Here is a 21050-nt window from a genome sequence, read left to right as displayed (position 1 = left end):
GAGTGAAGTAATTTCAGTCGACCCCGCCTCCCCCCCACCTACATTGACTTTTTCTCGTGTACCTGTGTGAGTCCTGCCTATGCTCTTTAGTGAATAAATTTCTTAACAACTCTCGTACATTGATTTTTGTTGCCGTGTGCTTGTATAAGTCTTGCGTTAATACTTCAGTGAAGTAATTTCCGAACAATCCTAGTTCATTGAGTTGTGTTTTCGTGTATATGTTTAAGTCTAGATTTTCCTCCTCAGTGCGTTCTTATGAACATGTCTTGGATGGTTTTATACAGATCTTAACCGATTTTAGTTGAAATTAAAACTATGTTAGTATCATAGTTTAAATGATTTTGCAATATATTTTGTGTGTATTGAACTTTAGCCAGCATTAAAATGAACTCAAAATTGAAGTTTTTTTTCTATACTGCCCTTTGTGACGAGTATACAAATGTGAGATATTTGTAGATTCGACTAAAATACTTTTATTGAAAATGTCCTCTGATTGTTTTTTGTATCTCTCGATTTCTTAATCATAATTTCGATATATAAAAGTAAAATGTCATCTCTTCGAAAAGCGATAAATTTTCTAATTAAATTTGAATGACGGAATGATTGTAAAACATGTGACAGGTAAAGAGCGAGACCAGGCCAAGCTTCACGAAAAAAGAATGACTAGAATTTATCTCCCCGCCCCTAAAATCCTACAATCCGATTAAACATTTATAATCTTATTCCATTAATAGGGGGAAACCTCCTGGCTTAGTGTCTTATGCTATTTTCTTGTTGTGATACAACCCAAGGCTAAATTTTCTCGAAATATCTAAGCTTAGTTAATAAAATCAAATACCATTTTGCTTAAAGCACATTATTTGCTTCAGCTTCATTTCATAATCCAAAACATTATTTAACATGATAATGTTTTAAATTATTTCATTCTATAGTCCTAAAACTTCATAAAAGTAAAAAATTGCTACTATTGTTGGTGAAATTGAATACATTGGGTGTTGTTTGTGCCTTCGAAAGATCTCCATTCCAGAACGCATTTAAGAGAACAGACATATGCAATTTCAGTCAAATATATTTGCTGCAGCAGACCAGGAAAGCAAAAATATCTTAACTAATACGTTCTATTGCAATCTAACACCATTCTTACTGTGCAGATTTACAATCACGCCAGTGTCATCGAGTATCAGCTGCATGACATGGGCACTAGAATTTCGAGGAATGTTAGTAGATTTATTTATATCAATATATTCTGTTATAAAAGGTATTTTATTAAGAAATTTAACTCTTGACATTATCTTGCCAAGAAGATGATAACATTTAACATCTAAACACTTTTATTTTGCAGATCTACGATCACTTCAGTGTCAGCCAGTACCGTCTGTATGATACGGATACTAGAATTTCAAGGGATCTCATTGGTCCGCATGGTCACATGTTTCAATACGTCACGTGGACACATTCAGGACAAAGCCTGGTACGATAACTATCATAGAAATACTTTTTGAACAAGTACTTTAAAAGATTGAACACTCTAGAGACATCTCATATATCAACATCAAACAAATTAAACGTAACTGATTTGAAGAAGATACATTACATTAAGATGCATTCAGACAGTGGCAGTTAACAATGACATAAAATAAAAAATGATAACAATAATTGACAATCAAACAATACTATAGCTTTTGAATTTGTTTAAAATTCGAACATGCTTTCGCTTGTGAATATACAAAATATTACATGATCTATGCATATAAAAAATTTCATTGGATAAAGAGCAGTTTTTTCATTGAACAATACATTTTGACTATTGACGTATCGATGAATAAATATTGGGATTTCCGGGTCTTATGAATACGATTATATTGGCCAATGTCAATATAGACAAGAAATAAGTAGCATTGATCAGGAATTGGTTTTTAGACAAAAAATATTTTCGACTCTTTCACTGATATTAGACCTATCGAACAGTTCAGGACTATATCATTACGATGCATGTAAATAATAACCTTTAATTCGAAGTATCTTAATACTTCTAATGAATCTTTCTAATCGCATTCTTGTCTTAACAGTGTTGAAAATTGTTTAAATCAGCTGTCAGTTGGCAATTTAGTGGCAATGACATATTTTATCACAACCAGCTAATAACCTAAAGAAAGTCCCTGAAGTGTTAAATGTAACTATTAAAAACTTCCTATCATCTGGATCACCTGCCCCTACCAAAATAAAGTGTCAATAATATTCTAATTGAACATGCTAAAATTTATGATATTGTCATGTTAAATCAGTTATGTTGTTTGCTGTAAAATACCTTGGTATGGATCGTATATTTTATAAATAATGCTGTTGGGCTGTTTTGTTTTAGATTGTGGTTCAAAACAACAACATATACTTTAAAGAATCGGTTAGTGAACAGCGGTCGGGCGAGCCCTTTTTGCCAGTGACATCATCTGGAAAAGTTGGTGACGTATTCAATGGAGTCCCTGATTGGCTTTATGGAGGTACACATTTATTTGTAGTCGGTCGGCTAAAAGTCATACACTCCCGTATGTCACAGATTAACATGACTTGTCTTACCTTATAGTTTTTCATCTATTTTATACATACAAGATACTTTTATTTTTTAAAATAGTTATATTTACTTATTAAAAAAACATATTTAATATCGACCGACGTCTGTGCATTTATATTTGTCTCTTATTCGTATTATTACTGAAATAGACATTTACATTTACAAAGGCTGCTGTGTTGAACAGACCTAGATAACTCTAAAAACTGCGGAAATTCTGTCTGGATGTCCAAACTGTACGCTTACGTAATGCATTATTCTGGACGTAAATTGATCATAATGGAATAATTCTATTTTTTGTGAATTCAGTTTCTATGCATTCTTCCAATATAAAACTCTCTCGCTTGTTTTAACAGGCTTTCCAGTGATTTCCTTTGAGTTTACACTGTCAGTGCATACCCAAGTATCAATCAATAAGGCGGCTCGTTGAGTTTTTCTGGACACTTTCAGTGTGTATCATGGTTTATCTATTTATTGTGGTCTAATATATCAATTTAACCTACAGCCGAAATATGTGTTTTTATCTTGCAGAGAAGCAACCCTATCATGCAAAGATAGCAATATTTTAATATTTACGTAATTTGTCTGCTGTCTTGTTACATTTTGTGTCCTCTTGTCAAGTATAAGCATTGATACCTAACATCGCCGTATACCAAATATTGTTACATTTAACCTTTATTGCTCAGTTTCCGGGGATGGTTGATGCATGTCCAAAATTGGACCTCAAAGTACGCCGCCTATAATGTCATCCCCTAGACTCACTCTATCTTGGTTTAAATGTAAAGATGTTATTTAAAGAGATTATTTTAATATGGCTCGTCGATTATTTTTCAGAGGAGGTACTCCGTCAGGACAACACTGTATGGCTCTCAACAAACGACAAGTTCCTCGTGTACATGGAGATAAATGACACAGGGATACCATTGATCGAGATGGTGCATTTTTCCGACCCTTCAAATAGTTATTCTGAGAAAAAAACGTTACGTTACTCAAAGGTACGTTCAAAAGTATTTCTATTTATTAACCGTGCTTATAGAACCAAAACGAATTGTAAGTCAACACGTTACCACTGTATATTTACGCTTGCAAATTTTTTTTTCACCTTTTGTTTGAAATTTAAATCAATGCATTGTTTTAAAGGGACTCGCTCATTTTGTTTGTAAAATGACTCTTTTTAATGTCTAAAAAACTTTGAGGCAAATTATAAGGACTGTTAAAACTACGATCCTGACGGCTAGAACCCACACAAATGTTGATATATATACACTCAATTTTTTTTCTCTGAAGTCCACGGCCTATTAGGATTGGAGGTTAAATTATCTTGCATTTTTTGTCAGAGTACTCGTGGGCGACGATTTTGTTGTCGGTTTTCCAATTATGTTTAATGTACCGAGTTTCTTGATGCATTACAGTGAAAAAAACGTAAAAAACATGAGCGAATTTTTTTAAGATTAGATAACACATAAGGTGGAATCGGCTATAAGTAAGCGTTCGATTTTGGATATATTTCAGCCGGGCAGTCCTTTGCCAGTTTTAAAGCTAAAGGTTCACAACTTTTCAAAGAATCAGACGTATGTTGTCCCAAGTCCAAGACCTTTCTTGAATAGGTAAGCATTAACATATAAATGCATAATACTTCTATAAGTTAACTAACAAAGTTGTTTTACTACAAAAAGTGCTTTATTTAGGGAATTAGTTTCAAATAAGAAATGTATTTTGAACATTTATGAGAGTTTCAGATTTATGTTTAACTTCAAGACAACATCGACATCTTTCAAAAATCAAATGGAAGTAACTTGCAGCATTTTAAAGACGTTGTTGTTTGTAGGAGCCCGTACGTGTCGTCACTTGTTTGGAAGAACAACGTCACATTTGCAGTCACGTGGCTAAGCGTGCATCACAATGTATCTATAATTAGCATTTGCTCAGCTTCTAGCGGGTTTTGTTATGACGTAAGTATTTTATTTCTCATGTAATTAGATAAGTTAATGTTTTATTGCTTTCAGTGTATTCTTATATTCTATAAGCGTTTTAGAGTCATTCTGTGAATAATATACATAGAACTCAACATAATCGATGCGTTGGGGTCTTTATTGTTAGGATGAAACATGTTTGCTGTTAATACCTTTGTATGTTTTTTTCTTTGAATTTCAGAATATTCTGCTACAATCACAAATAGGATGGATAGATCCGGTATGTTTTACTTCATGGAGTTTCATGTGTAGCTGGATATTTCGTTAAACAAAATGGCTTCATGAACATATCACATGTAAACACAAATTTTATACGTATTACACAAACTTTTCAGGCCGACTGAATTGATATGACCAAACGTTTTCTCTAGAAGGTATTTATACGACATAAGTAAATGCAAAATGACTGCACAGAACGTTGGTGAACTTGAGTTCTTGGTAACTTACAACCACCATGTATTTTAGGCTAGAAGTGTGTATTAAGATGATACAACAATGACTTGTCCCACTCGCATGAGATACTGAATTCGAAGAACTGGGATTTTTATCATTGGTCCTTCAGCGCTAGTCTTGTAGCATTTTTTTGTGGGAGGAAGTGAAAATTATGTCCAAAATACCCATCAAAATAATGTCATATTTAACGATAATATAAGTTTTTAATTGATGTTTTTATATTTATAAGTAATTGTGTAGGAGAATATGTTTATGAAAGAAGGTTGGAAAACAAATTGTTGCAATTGCACTATTTCAACTTCCAGCCTGTTGATATCATATTTACACCTAGAGGAAACGAGTACTTTATTACCATCCCACGTTACGACGGGACCGGAAATACCTATAAACAAGTGGCGATTGTTAATGCTTCCGTTGAAATCAATGTAAGAATTTCACTTCCTTAGTTTATGTTTTTTTTACTAGAATTAATCTTAATTATTTAAGAATATACCACTACACATTCTAAATTTGATAGTACAAAGTGGCCTCACGGACCGAATTTATAATTTATAAAGCAACTAAAGTTCACTTTTCAACTAAGTGGAAAACATCTAGTCAGTTGAATTCCAAGAAAATACACACTTTCAAAACGATCAGTTATCTTCACATGGATATTGCTTTTTAAGAATAAAAAATAACATTGTTGTGTTTTTCAGCCACCCAATCAAAACGGTCAGATGATATATCTTACGGTTAACACAGTGGAAGTTCATAAAATTGTCAGTTTCAGCAACAACACAGTGTGAGTATAAGTTATACAGGATAATTGTTAGATTTCGGAGTAAAATTGAAAGTAAGTTCACCGAATGATCACAGAAGACAGTATTTTTACAACGAGCGTAATTACGAATGAAAGATTTCCTGTGATCACGAGATCGGACTAAAATTTATCCATTCATCTTACACTGAATTCCACAAAGTGTCTTTTGAGTGTGTTTTAAGGAAAATTTAAGAAAAATGTAAAATAAGCAGGCGTTGAGTAAAACAAAACGTTTGTAAAATATTTCAGATAGTTTAAACCTTCGCAGTAAACTGGACGTTACATTCACTAAGCCGTACGGGAAAATCTATCAAGCAGTGAAAGTTTCAAAATCTGTATTTTCGCTTTAGTAGATTTTTCACCGAAAGGCATAAATGAAAGACAATTATTGTGTATAAGACAGTTGATATTTGATAATGAAAATGCCCTTCTCGGACACTATGTAGGTAAAGATAGGCATTCATAATTCTTTTAATACGCTTACGTAATCGCTGAGTTAACAGTTTGCCCTTCCTAGTTCGCCATCGATATCGATATGTGGTACATTTGAAGTTTGATAATTATTTCTGACCAATCGCGCAAACGCCTTCATATGGAGCAAATTATTCAGTTATCCTTTCTGTATGAGGAATATGATGGTCAAACTCAAGTGCGTACGTGACAAGATAGGTGAAACTGAAAATGTTGTTTAATATTTTGAATTTTATGGAACAAATTTCTTTGCTCGCTACACTCACTTTGATATATTCTAAAAAAATCCAAATATGAACAATAATTTTATATATTTTCGTAGAAAAGGCATAGACATATCCCAACAGATGGTATTGCTGTTTTCTTTCCAGGTATTTCCTTGCTTCACAAGTAGACAAGCCAGAAGAGCGTCACCTTTACAGCGTTACGACAAATATATACGCATACGACTTTAGAGATATGACATGTCTTACGTGTAACGTAAGTGACGAATGCCGTTACGTTGACGTCAGTTTTGGACACGCTGGGCAATATTATTTTTTGGCATGTTTAGGTCCCGATGTGCCCTTTTACAGCGTGGTTAAAGTTCCAAATAGTTTAGGTAAGCCAGTTTGATAAAACTTGAGCCCGATCTCATCTCATAAACGAGGCCCAAATATCATATAAATGCTTAAGTCATATCTCAGTCACACTCTCATTTTCACTTTAACAAACAATACCCTTATATGATTTGATAACGTTTATCCTTTTCGAAAAAGCGCATTATTTCAACGAATATGATGGTAAAAGATGTCAATATTCCAAAGAACAATAATTTTAGCGCAAAAAGGGTAAATCTTGAATAAATGCTCAAAATACATTTTCTGCGGTACAATATTTTTCTCATACTTATTATAATACTATTTATTAATATGTTCTGGAGGGTGTATTACTGTTTTTAATTGTGTGTTGTAAAATGAGTTGATGTTAAGAAATGACTCAAATATGTGTGTGATATCGGGGCAGGAAGATCAGGATCAGTTGTCTTACCGCAAATTAAATCATATTTTGTTGCTGGATTTTTTTATAATGATTAAAACATCTTAGCAAATCGATCAAACTGTACTTGAATATTACTAGTTTTCAAATTAATTGTTACCTTTTTTGTTAAAGTAAACGTTTTGAAAATGAATGCCGCCGGACAATTTGATTGATTGCAAATAGTGATCTTCATTATTCGTTATTTTTTTGCTACTTGGCTAGTTTGTGTTTTCATGGTATTTTTATTATGTTATGTCCGTAGCATATGTGTTAACCCTTTCAGTCGAGTATATAACATAAGGCATAAAATTAAAAAAATGTTAGTGGTTGTAATATATTTCACCAATGAAGTTACATTTGTTTAACAGATATAAGTTCTACTCATCGAAGATAATCTTTTTGATCATAGTCAAATACCTACACAACCAAATATAGCGTTACCAACCGCTTTAAATGTTCTATTTCAGTTGCGACTATTGAGGATAATGTAAGACTACGTCAACATTTGTCAACGAAGCTGTTACCCGATTATGAATACATGAATATAACGCTTCCCGACGAAAACTGTGAGTCATAGTATGTGAATAAATTTTACTTTTATCAAACATGTCTATGTTTTGTATCGAACCCATAAAGAATATTAAATTCATGAACACAGTTATCTGAAAATCTGAATTATTCAACCATTTTTATTTCTGGTAGTACCTTTTCTAAATCGTATGATTAAAAGCAGCAAAAGGTTTAGATTCATTTTATTAATCAATAATCTATCAATATTCTTTAAATGATCATTCTGTTTATATAGAGTGTACATAACGTTTCTTTTGCTTTTATTATTTCACCATCAAAATAAGATTTTTTGAAAGTAGTGATACATTAAACAGTAATTCATTTTAGTGACCTAACATATATAGTGTATACAACTATATTTACTGACCTAACATATCGAATGTACACACGGGTATTTACTGACCTATCATATCGACTGTATACACCTATATTAACTACCTTTTATATCGAATGTACAAACCTATATTAACTGACCTAACATATCTAGGGTATAGACCTATAATTATTGACCTAACATATCAAGCGGCTTCACGTTTATTTTACTAATTTCACATAATATCAAACGAATACACGTATATTTATTGACCTATCATAATGCGTGTACACGCCTATATTTGCTGACCTTAAATATCGAGCGTTTACACCTATATTTGCTTATCTATAATATAAGGCATTAACACCTATATTTACTGAATTTACATATCGAGTGTTTACACCTTAATTTAACTAACCTCAAATATCACGCGCATATATCAATATTTAACTGACCATATACATATGGAGTAGATACCTGTATTATACTGAAGTTAACATTGAGTGCATACAACTAAAATTTACTCTTTTACTTACAGACGTTCTTGCTAAAACAATTCTTCCGCCGGTTTTGGATATGGAAGAAGAAATCAAATACAACGTTTTAATAATTCCGTAAGTAAATTCGTGTTTTATTTCATTCATGAAGGTGCTTTGTCATACATCTCATGTCCATCATTCGGCTTAGTACAAATGAGGTATTTTTAGAAGCCAAACTGCCTTCCCTCGATATATACAGAAAAAAAGGTAGAAAAAAGGGCTAAATGTATATTCTTCATACGCCTGTAAGTCATCAGTAACCTTGGGTAATATTAATTTCACTTTAAAGTATAATATTTATTTATTATTTAAGTTGCTAAGTGTTAACCAATTCCAGAAACAACGAAATTGGTGACCAAAGTGTCACATCCAAGTTTAACATCGGTTGGGAGGAGGTTCTGAGCAGCTTGCGGAGCATTGTAATCGCCAAAATTGACACAAGTGGCTCGTTAGGGCGGGGCGAAGAGTGGCTCAAATCAATCAGGGGTCAAATTGGCGCCCGGGAGTCAGACGAGATACTGGCCTCTATGAGGTAAGAACGTTAACATCCCTCAAAACAATCAGTTGGTCAATGATGCAAGAAAATGTGTATGATTACATAATACTTTATATTAAATAGATAACATCATGTTGTACATGACCGCATAATTGAATAGATTGTCTGTATAACATCATGTTGTGTACTGCTGCATAATCAAAAAACAAAGTACCATTTTGACCATTTCTTGCATTCGTGACTAGCTTCATTCAATTGACTCATTTTGAAGGGGTGGCTTATGCAACTAAATACTTTTATTGAATTACCGTTTAAGCCGTTTAAGATAATTCAGTTAAACATATGATGAATATACATGGGGAAGGAAAACGTTAATCGAAATCCTAATGTTTTAAAATGTTCTACTCAAAGTGTTAGCTTTCTTTAAAAGTATTTACTGATCGTTCCAATACGGTAACATTTACTCTACTTGTCATTTACAGAATATGTCTTACTCCGTTTACAGGTACCTCCGTTCGTTGCATTATGTTACGGAGAAGATGGGCATTACAGGACAGGTAACCAACTGATAGCAAATTAACAAACATTAACAAAAGCTTTTAAACAGCAACATCTTTTATTATAAGGAGTTTGACTTTCCAATACAGTTTTGAAAAATTTAAAAAGTTTTGACTCGGATTTTGTCCAATGGAGTAAAGAAAAAAATATAAAAAAGACAGCAACAATTTATTAAAAGATTTATTATCCAAACGATCAGTTTAGAAAGAAGGTTTTTGATTTAGTGATTCTATGTAACGAAAACTAAAAATACACTCCATCCTGATAACTGTTCATATTCCAATTTAAAACAACTTTCTTATAACAGTAATTGAAAATGTTAACTCCATCTTTAAGAATTTTCGTCAATTCAGTTGCACGTACGGTAAGTTAGTATTTATTATTATATTAGAGAGATATTGATGAAGAACCGCAAAACGGCAATGAGCTATCGGGCCAAGTAAATAACGTCGAAAACATGTTCAGCCATGTTTCCTCCCCAGAGTCAGCTCAAGATGAACTGAATTTATTTGAGTTAATATCAAAACGTTTTTCCTTGGATTAATGGTAAAGATATTTCTCAATTTCAGTCCTATGGAGGACACGTGGCCTTGTCTACAATGAACTCAGATTTTAATGACGTTATTTCTTGCGGGACTGTCCTTTCACCCATCGTAGATTATGCGTATATGAGTAAGAATATTTTTCTTTAAAAAATGAGTATAAGTTTTAAGAACAAACAAGCATGCTTTAATTTCCTTGAATTAAAGCGCCAAACTTACGGTTAAAGGCAACTTTGAATGAGTAAAGTGATAAAAGATGAGCATTGTTTTTAACTTATATCAGTTTTTGAATTATTTCCAAACCACAACATTCGCTTACATGTTTTGATAAACATTGATAATATTTGTTGATTTCAGTATAAGACCATGTTTGATTTTTTATTGATCATAGAAATGGCGTAGCTTAAGGTAAAACTTGTAATTTTACTTGATCATCAGAGCAAGGATGTTTTATATCGGAAGCTAGCTTTCGAAATCTGCTTTGTTTTGTGTTGTTGTTTAATAAAATAGGGAGCTGAACTTCGAAAACTGTAATTGATGATGGATGCTAAAATAAAAAGCTATGGGCTAAGTGTAAGAAAGCGGTAATAAATATTTGACAACACTGTATGATGTATTATATCATTTGATTTTCTCTGATTTCAGATTCATATGTACACACCAAGTATAATATACCTGCTGGGTACCACATATCACAAGTGAGTTTTTAAGTGTTATGTACATTTTATAAAATACAACCTTTATAAAAGCATATATTACTATGCAAACAGAATATCGGAAGCTGAAATCTCGTGTGATTAAACACTAGTTAATGGTCTTGGCGAGATGTAATGATAAGTACCTTAATGAGTAATAATATATAAGTATGTATAAAAGTCAAAGCAATACGATGTATGGGCCGATTGCTTAACTCGGCATACAAGCGTATGTTTGTATTGAGCATTAAAGTCAAATAAGTAGAATATGATAACGCACTGAAATTAAATATATATATATATATATATATATATATATATATATATATATATATATATATATATATATATATATATATATATATATTTGTCAGACATAACCTCGTTATGTATCATAATAAAACAAGTACAGCTAAAAAAGCTGTCACAAGTCTTGTTAATACTTACGACCATGAGTGTAACCATTAAACTGTCAGAGTAGGAAAGATTTAAAAGTTAACATTAATAATGTAAACAAACCTGTTGTCTTTACGTTCTGAATTATCGGCCCGTTGACACACTTAATAATGATTATTGTTTTCCGTCTTTGTTTATATAAAATGTATATTTTTCTCCATTAACGAGTTTTCATAACTGGCAATTACAAAAATTAAGTTAACAATGATGGCATTAATGTTTTGTTGTTGTTTTTTATTCCAGGGACCAAAACTGCTGAAAAGCGCCGCAAATATGAAAAAGCATTCCTTATTCCTTTTACATGGGACACTGAATGGTAAGTTTGACGAATGTCATTTAAAGGGACTCGATCACCTTTAAAAGGGTCAGACATGAGACAAAAGAGTGCATGTTGCATATGATAATTGTCAACAATTTGTTTTTGTTTAAACGAGTTTATACCATCAACGCTTTCAGTTTGAGCTATGTTGTAAATGATTATTTTAAACTGTCACAAAAAATGCATTTTTTTAAAAGCGTTACTAAAGTTATTAAAAGGTGTTATAATTTTAGGCTTTGGTTACAAAAATAAATTTAAGTGACTCTATTTCAGTTTATGTTTGGTGTTTTTTTTATAAAACTAAGTAAAATAACTGCATTTCAAAATTTTAAAGAAAATTGTTGCCAGGATGACGTTAGTTTCTTCAACTTTTGCTTATATGCCTTTTAAATAGTTTCAAAATACAAAACTTGAAAACAAAATAAAGGATCAAAATTGAATCAACGTTGTAATACATTATGTACTACAAACGTCCCAGAGTAAAACAACAAATATAAATTACAAAAAGTATACATTTTAGTCCTGCATTTCAGATCGCGTTCAGTTCCAACACACTGCTCAATATATCAAATCACTTGTGGACGCTGGTGTAAGCCATATGCAACAGGTATGCCATTATGGTGATATTGCACATGTGTATTAACAAATAACTGTCCAGTTATAGTATGGCAATTTTTGCTTTAAAGATTCAACGATTGGTCAATTTTGTTTATATCCTAAACTGTCAGCTATTGGGTTGTGTTTATCATATCTCGACTAGTTCTTTATTTAAATGGCAATGAGCCGATTTGGACGATTCAAGGGAGTGGGGGTCTGAAATCCGATGATGATAACATATAAGTAGGGGCGATATTTAAAGTATTTCAATTATCTTTTACTCTTTTACCTTCACAGATCTACCCTGATGTCCGGAACATTTTTGATTCTCACTTGTTGCATGTTGTCAACAGCATTGAACGTTTCTACATTGACTGTTTTGGGCTGGATCCTAATTCTGATCCCGTTTATATAGTGGAAGATGAGGAGGAGGACTAACGTACATTTTAATCAATTTAAAAGAGGTTGTGACTTTCTCCTGGACAGAAGTACTGGTTTATAGGCAGGAAACAGAAAGTGATTCTTTAATCTATCAGATTTCGCCACACTATTACAACAAAAGCTAACATGAATTATAAAGGTACAATGCGACAGGAATGCTAACAAAAAACATGTGATGGGAAATTGAATCGAAGAAATAACTAAAAATACAGAAGAAAAACACGCGCGAAACTAAAGAAGTGGATGACTGGGGAGCAAAGATCAGAAACTGCAATATGGCGAGGATCTCGTAAACAAAGACATAACAAACTGGAATCGTACACGAAATAAAAGAAAAGAAGACAAAAAAAGCATCACACTAAAGGAAACCAAATAATTTGAAAAATATTGATGTAAAGTACGTTTACTAGAAATAAGAACGTAGTCAAATGGTGATGATGTGGTTGACATAATCAGCAAAACGAATAATTTGCTGCAGAAATAAATATTACCTCAAAATGTATCGAAGAAGCAAATAATAGCTTTACAAACAATATGTTCCGGGTTTTTTCACACACTATTGTTATCAATTCGCATATAATTCTGTAAAGAACCTGTTAAGAGATGGATTGTTGACCAGCATGGCACGGTTCAACTTAAGAAACCCGACCAAAATAGAAGCTTGTTTTCAAATATTATCTCCATTATTCACATTGTTAAATGCTGATGCCTGGTTTGCAAGCATTTCAAAAGACACTACTCCCTGATAACAAATAGATAACAAAAAATTGTCGAAAACACGTTGTAGATCATGTTCTTGCATTTTTACTTTTGGTAAAATCATGCAAGAACGGACCTTTTTGCAAACTAAAAGAGCTTGTTTGTAGTATGTATTCCGATGATATTTGAACACTTTCGTTCTCTCCTAAAATGATTAATAAATATGGGGCCATCGTTTCCAAATGTTACATTTGAGTGTATCAGATACCTGATGTATCTATGAAATTGATAACAGTTTATACAGACACATTGCATGGACGGTTTCATGACTATTTGTAGGTCCAGCGGTCCAAGAAAAATTCCATCTGAATATGGCTTTCATTTCGTATGCATTATATCAGTTTCATCTCTAGACGTCCACAGTCTTGCAATATGTTAGATATTTGCAGATAAGCGTACTTCTATTGCATTAAGTGAATTTCATCGGGTTATCGAGTTCTTAATGTATGTTTGGGCGAGCAAGTCGTTTCATACTGTACCTTATATACAACAGTATTGTCCATGTTTTTGATAATATCCGCAAGTTACAGGTATCTGCAGCTGTTTATATCATGCATCCGCAAGTTGTTTGGTTATGCAGACATGTTAGGCAGACATTATGCACTTATGATAATTTGATTGAAGTTTTTATTATTCACATTTTCCAAATATTGATTTTGACATGTATATATATAAGCATTTTACATATGTTAATAAATTGTTAACGATTGTTTGTTGTTGCTTTTTTCATAATTTTTCCAAAAGAGAAGGATAGAATGATAAAAAGTGCTACTGGCCAAACGCCGACGCTCGGCTGTTGGGTTTTCGGCCGATTAAGGAGCATAACTCAAAGAGTAAAGCCAGATATGCGTGCGCAACATGTGTACCAGGTTTTATTGGATGGTTTTGAACGGTTTTTATTAGTACCGCAAATCGGAATTAGGATTCGTTAGATCAATTTTTAACATGGCATTTTAAAATAATAAATGCGCTAGAGTTATAATAGTGGACGTATGGTATTATGAGGTTTAACTTTATTTAATTACGTTCATAACATTCAAACATATAGGTGAATTTAAAAACAAGCCGAAGAATCATAAAAAAGATAATAATAGGTAATTACGCAGACAACGGAAAAATGTTGACTGTGCCTTACTTTACCAACAACAAATAGTCATAACTCCAATATCGGGCTTTATTTAATGAACTTTATACTAACAAAAAACTTGCGAGATGTTTAGTTAATGACATACACTGATCGGGTACAGTGGGCCACTCAAAAAACAAATGATTCGGATTCTTTTGCCTGTGAACACAATAGTTAAATAGTAAAATCACGCTTGTCGCTCCTACAGCCATTCAGCGCATTCATTCGAATTCGTGAGTGCAGCTAAATATCATTCAGATACATTTGTGTTTTTTCTCCTTCTATTTTGTATGTTATCCTACCTTGTACAATAGTGGTATTTTAATGCATACTTCGTATAAAACCTATACTCCTTAGACGAGCAGTGAAAGATCGAAGAATGTGCACGCGTATTTATATCTTAGCTTAGACGAGCACTGCTTCTCACACTGGGTTCGGAAATTGTTAGTAATATCTGTGTCCGCTCTTTCAGTACTTGTCGTAAATTGCCTCGTTGGGTCTTTTTCTCGTTTGAACACATTTTTGTACAAGTGCGAGGCTCAGCTATCGTTGACCGGTTTGACACCATTCCCAACCAGGGAACATGTGCCTTTATAAACAGGATCATGATTGGTGTTGCGTTTGGAAACTGAAATCGTCCCTTTAGCTTCCATTGAATGATGAAGATGAAGATGTAGAACAGCGATGAAACCATGGGTTGCTTGTATCATTAAAACGTAGATGTAAACCTACGATGAAATCATGGGTTGCTCGACTCATTGATATGCTATATGATAAAGATGAAGATTTATAACAACGATGAAACGCATGAGTTGCTGGACTCATTGGTTTTTTGTATGATTAAGATGAAGATGTAGAACTACGATGGGTTGCTCGACTCATTGACTCATTGATATATTTTTTTAAATAGTTGAAGATGTAAACTACGATGAAAGCATGAGTTGCTCGACTCATTAGCACATTTACACAATATAAGAGTTGTAAATTCCTGCACAATATCAATAGTTCACGGTAATCGTGTGTATCAAACTCCAATAAAATCCAAATGTTTAACGTAACTTACTCCACACACCCATTCATAGGTATGAAAATGGAGTAAATTCATGAGCACATTACAATTAAACGACTGACAAGCAACTGAAAACAATATGTAAACACAAGCACACTTCAAATGTGATGTGTCAGATTAGAGAGCAACCTCTCCTAATATGTGGACCAACATTTCCCGAAGAGTTATAAGAGAAAAAGAAAAATTGAAGGCACATAATAAAATATTGTTTTTTTTCTTTAACGACATTTTGCAGAAAACATGGGTTACATTGGCAATATTATACCTGCTTCATTTACTGTTATTAAAGTCTGTAGACATGTGTTTCAGTTAAATGCCCTCCCAGTCAGATAGCTCATTCTATCACGTAAAGATAATAGTGCATGTCAAGACAAGGCTTATCTCGATAGGAGCTATTTATGAGAAACAAAAATCGGAACGAAATAGGGAACATTCTATCTATAAAATCTCGCGGGAAAAACGAAATTATCATCATATCAAATTTTACGCTGAACAGCAAGGAACAAAAATATAACCATGTGGACGTCTATAATTGTTGGCGCTACTGTGGTAGCTCAAGGTAAGTTGCTTTTAAATTTATTTAGAAGAAAGTTCTTAAAAATTAATATTTTTCCTAAGGTACTTAAAATGTTGTTGTTGTTTTTTAAAGAAAAATATATCCTTAGAATTCAAGGGTCGTGAAAAAATAGTGACTCTCTTTTGAATGATGTTGAGCGAAAGTGCCGTCTTATGTTGAGAAGGAAGCCGCAGTACTCGGATGAAGTCCACGTGTTTGGCTTTGTGACCACCAACCAAACTCACATGCGCTAAGACCGGAGGTCGAACTTGGGTCGCCATAGTAATAAGCTAATGCACTAACTACTATGCTGTTGAACAACATCAGAACCTTGTTGACATGATCAACATTAGGGAAGAGTCAGGAGATCTAGTATCAAACAAATTCTCAGAAACAATTATGTAGCCAAATTCATAAAATCTTTTCAACTATACTTATAAAAATGTAACTCATATGCGCCCAAGCCGGAAGTGTCAGGAGAACTAGTATCCGAAGCATTATTTACTATACTCTTAATTGTATTCGTTCGGTGTTAATATTTAAATAATCATAATAAGTTCTCCAAAATACCTTCTAAAACCGTTCCGAAATTTTCAGGGTTCTCTTAATTAGAAAAATCATCAAGTTGCTCTTATCGTGGTTGTGTTATCGGGGATTTTTAGATTTGTGGAGAAAATTGTGGTATTGGACAGGCCTTTAACAATAAACTTCTTTTTTTTCTTCCAAACTACTTATTTTTTAAAATCGAAATGTACGCCTTGCTTTAAGACAAAACATGTTTCAAGCATAGTTTTTCGCATACGTACGAAAAACTGAAAAACTTTTAAATACATTAAACCACCGTTAATCCGAACTCATCGAAACCCAGAAAAAAAACTTCGGATTAACGATATTTTGAATTAACAATTGTTTGGAAAATATTAGGAAATGACTGTGTATTTTATTAAAATTGATGCGAATCCCTTTAAGAGTTACTAGATAGGTAGTGATAATACAAGGATGTATTTTAAATAAAATCATCCTTTTTTATTCAACATGTGATGGTTTTTCTTCGATCTATACCAGTTCGAATATGCCTGTGTATTTGTAACCCTGACCTGTGACAAAACATAAATAGTTGAGAGGGCGTAACGAAAGGGCTGGACGAATGTGCTTTCTGCACTTGAGAAAATATATAGGAGAAATACGACCTATCAATAACTTGACCTTTATGTTGTATGCTGACGCCTGATTACCCCATACAAGGTTGGAGCCATTCGGAAAAATGCCTGCTAACTAATGTGTAAAAAAATTATCACAAGTACAATTTACATAAAGTAATTATTGGCTTAATAACGAATGAAATAGGACATTATATCACCTGTTTTTATATTAAAGACAATATAAATTGGGACATATGTTTACGGTTTGAAACTCTTAAAACCCCTTTAATTAATACAAAAATAATATGGGTCACCAAGTCTATTTTTGCATTCAAAATTATCGTATAAGTGCATTGGCTTCCTAACAGTTTAAGTATATCACTTATGACATTGATTTGTAGTTTTCTGCGCCTGTACCGATGGTTGGACTTCCCATGGTTCAAGTTGTTATAAATTTGCAACGGACATAGAAAACTGGTCATCCGCTAGGGTAAGCCAAACTATCATCTATTTGGAATTTAAAAACGTTTTTGCTATGTTCCATACATAAAAGAACATGTTTTCAAAAGAATTGCTGAAATCTAGCTATTTTCCATCGTGATGGCAGATATGCTACCTGCAATACAAGGGAGAATACTGCGTAGGAGATTGTCATATTACATGGGTATCAATTGATGTCAATTTCAAACTCAATTCTTGCTATGATGAATATATGTAGAATGATATCTGTCATGTCTATATTACCCTACACAGCTTTTCTGCAAGTGACACTCGAGTGATCTGATCGTTATAGAGACAGAGAGTGAGCAGCGTTGGTTCCATAAGCAAGCCTTAACATTCAACCGTAAGTAGCACGTACAACGCATGTACTTTTTATCCTTTCGCATCATTACGTCTCATTTATGTTTCCTGAAAAGAATACCGTACACGCCTGGTTTAGTGACAGTGTTGCAATTGACGTTTTAAGGGTACTTTACGTCCTTCAGACAGAGGTGATCCTTTTTTATCCAGACAGTGATGACCCCCACACTTAGGACTAGAGTGACCGCTGTTATTCAGACAGGAGTGATCCGCTTTGTTTAGGCAGTTGTGATCCCCTTTCTCTAGACAGGGGTGATCCCCGTTCTCTCTATACATAGTTAATCCATGAACGAAGTTAGATTGTTCAAATTTGATCAGTGTCTTCTTACAGAAACAAACAAGATCTAGATTCTCCACAATTGCTTTGAGTTTGAACGGTTGATCTTGAGTATTTTTTTCTTTGAAAATAAATTCAATTCGCTTTAATTGAAAAATTGTCACGGATGATATTTTGTCGAAATAAGCAATATTTGCGAGCGTCAAATAGAACCCTGATAGTTCTTAAATGTAATAATTAACTAATTTAATGTATGAATAGCGAGTTATACGAGCTTGAGTAAATATGAAGTATGTTCCCTTATTTCAGACACGGATGTTGACCAAGGATTCTGGCTCGGCGGGACTAACTGGGAACGGGATGCGCACTGGGTAAATATGTCATCCGTTAAATTAAGTTATTTTTATTACGACAATGCGTGCGCCAATGTCTATTTCTCATAATCTAAAACATTACTTGGATGGGGGATGGAGGTCGACTCAAAGAGCGGGGCTTAAATATAAGGCAAACCTATATTTTGCTCCCACCTCAGATAAGTAGATCCAAAAATATAACCATGCTAGAAATTTCTTTTCTTCCACGGACAAAGATAAAACAAGTACCCGTATGGAACTCCTTTTTAATGGTCATCACATTGTAATTACATCCCTTGTTGAAGACTGTCGTCTGTAGCATCCTCGTTTCCGCAAAACACCTTACGCTCGAGGATGAACCTATCTTACAATTTCGGCCATGGAAGATACTTATAATCTTGTTTTATCAGAGGAACATCTGTTTGACTATTGTAGAAAAATAAACGGCATTCAACAGTCACGTTAGGTATATTCAGTCAGCGAAACTCAAGGGCTCACCCACATATACCACATATACATTTTTGAAATGTAGTTTTAATTTACCAACCTCATGAGCAAATATTAGCTGATGTGTACTAGGAAATTCATAAATACACCGTAGATCTGGGAGAGCACTGGTGCCGAGTTGACCTACCAGACTTGGGGCGCCCAGCAGCCAAACAACCAAAACGGGACTGAGCACTGTCTTTCGGCCGTCAAGTACTTCGATTACGCATGGAACGACGCGCCTTGCGATAGGAAAATACAATATGTATGCGAAAAGAGGTACTGTATAATTATAATCAAAGGTTTTGGAGATAATGGTTACATATTGTATTTCATAATCAGTTACACAATATATTTCAATACAGTCACATTAATTAAGAAATTGACTGCACATTTATGTTAAGCATCTGGTTTGTCATTGTCCTGGGCTCGATCCTAGGCAGGAGATTTTTAACTTAACACCTATGTTTATTTCTACCGATCAGGAGAATGATTAGTTATCTTCAAAGCCAAGCTAAAATTAATAAGTACAAATGTACTTATACAAAACTTCAAAGACAAATAAAAATACGTGTGCATTAATAACTCAAATAGCAAACCATCGGTTCTAACAAAATGCCATTTAATTCAAGAAGATATCAGCAGCAAATTGTATAACATTGGGATAACATTTCCACAGGTTATCTGTCGGATACTTTGAATATTTTTAACAAATGATTTGATTGGTCAGTAGTTTACCTTATTTGATAAATATTGAACAATCAATAAACATTTCGATTGTCTTTGACCAAACCTGATAAATGAAATTAGAATAATTCAGAACTATGACAATGTTTTCTTATTATCTTATCTTAAATTTTCAATAGTGCCACAATCCCTTCCTTTGTATTTTTTTAATCAAAAATCATAAAGGGCAAATGATATAAACTAGAGAAACATAAAGAGGAATTCACTATAAGGATGTTAACTAATTTCTTAAAAATCGGAACAAAATGTAATCAAACAATGGAGACTTCAGGGAAAAAACAGAGTGACTGATAGTTTAGGAAGATAATGTTCAAGGTCCAAGTATCAAGGTATTTAAAGCAACAAGGAAATCAAGCACTACAAGACAGCAAACATCTATTACATTATGGCATTAATGTAAATTCCATTATGTGAACTGCTTGTGTGTATTTTGTAACATCATTAACATAACGTAGATAGTTGCTTATATTGGCTGATTTATGCCATCTTGTCCTAGCCTGCCGTCTTGTTGTCCAGGCTAGTACAACACATAATGAAACTGTCGCACTAGCACCTTAACTTTGTCGTCCGGTTATTTTGGTAGGACACTGTCGCGCCAAAACGGCAAAGAATGGTCCTAAATATGACAAATACAGAATTGGTTGTTCTGTCCTTTCGGCGGGTCGCCAGTAGCATAGCACAAGGTATCAGAAATTAGCCTCCACTGTTGGTATATTTATGAGAGTATAGTATTATCATTTAACGCATTTTCTCTTTTTTTATGCAGCAGCACCTCTGGCGGCGGCATTATTGGATGACATTTTGTATGTTTCATTTGTAAATAAATAACAATAAAACGTATATTCTTGTTAAGTTTTTACTGT

General features: G+C 33.4%; 2 protein-coding genes and 1 long non-coding RNA gene across 3 annotated transcripts; all 3 read left to right on the top strand.

The window, feature by feature from the left end:
• The first annotated feature begins 3967 nt into the window (after positions 1-3967).
• On the top strand, positions 3968-5780 carry LOC128240461 (inactive dipeptidyl peptidase 10-like). Its single transcript, XM_052957107.1, has 6 exons — positions 3968-3988; positions 4079-4173; positions 4395-4518; positions 4721-4759; positions 5298-5417; positions 5691-5780. The coding sequence occupies exons 1-6, from the start codon at positions 3968-3970 to the stop codon at positions 5778-5780; spliced, it is 489 nt and encodes a 162-aa protein (XP_052813067.1).
• A 2932-nt stretch (positions 5781-8712) lies between these two features.
• Positions 8713-13550, top strand: LOC128240231 (inactive dipeptidyl peptidase 10-like). The gene is made up of 8 exons (XM_052956761.1): positions 8713-8782; positions 9045-9239; positions 9709-9760; positions 10331-10433; positions 10949-11001; positions 11698-11770; positions 12307-12380; positions 12668-13550. The coding sequence occupies exons 1-8, from the start codon at positions 8745-8747 to the stop codon at positions 12806-12808; spliced, it is 729 nt and encodes a 242-aa protein (XP_052812721.1). The 5' UTR covers positions 8713-8744; the 3' UTR covers positions 12809-13550.
• Positions 13551-16243: 2693 nt separating this feature from the next.
• On the top strand, positions 16244-21027 carry LOC128240230 (uncharacterized). The gene is made up of 6 exons (XR_008262096.1): positions 16244-16324; positions 17865-17953; positions 18217-18307; positions 18911-18972; positions 19556-19719; positions 20954-21027. It is a non-coding gene; the product is annotated as an uncharacterized LOC128240230 (long non-coding RNA).
• Positions 21028-21050: the final 23 nt, after the last annotated feature.

This window comes from Mya arenaria, chromosome 7 (genome assembly GCF_026914265.1).
Source record: "Mya arenaria isolate MELC-2E11 chromosome 7, ASM2691426v1".
Classification (NCBI taxonomy): Eukaryota; Metazoa; Mollusca; class Bivalvia; order Myida; family Myidae; genus Mya; species Mya arenaria.
Note: the sequence above shows the minus strand (reverse complement) of the source record. Positions and strands in the feature narration are given on the sequence as shown.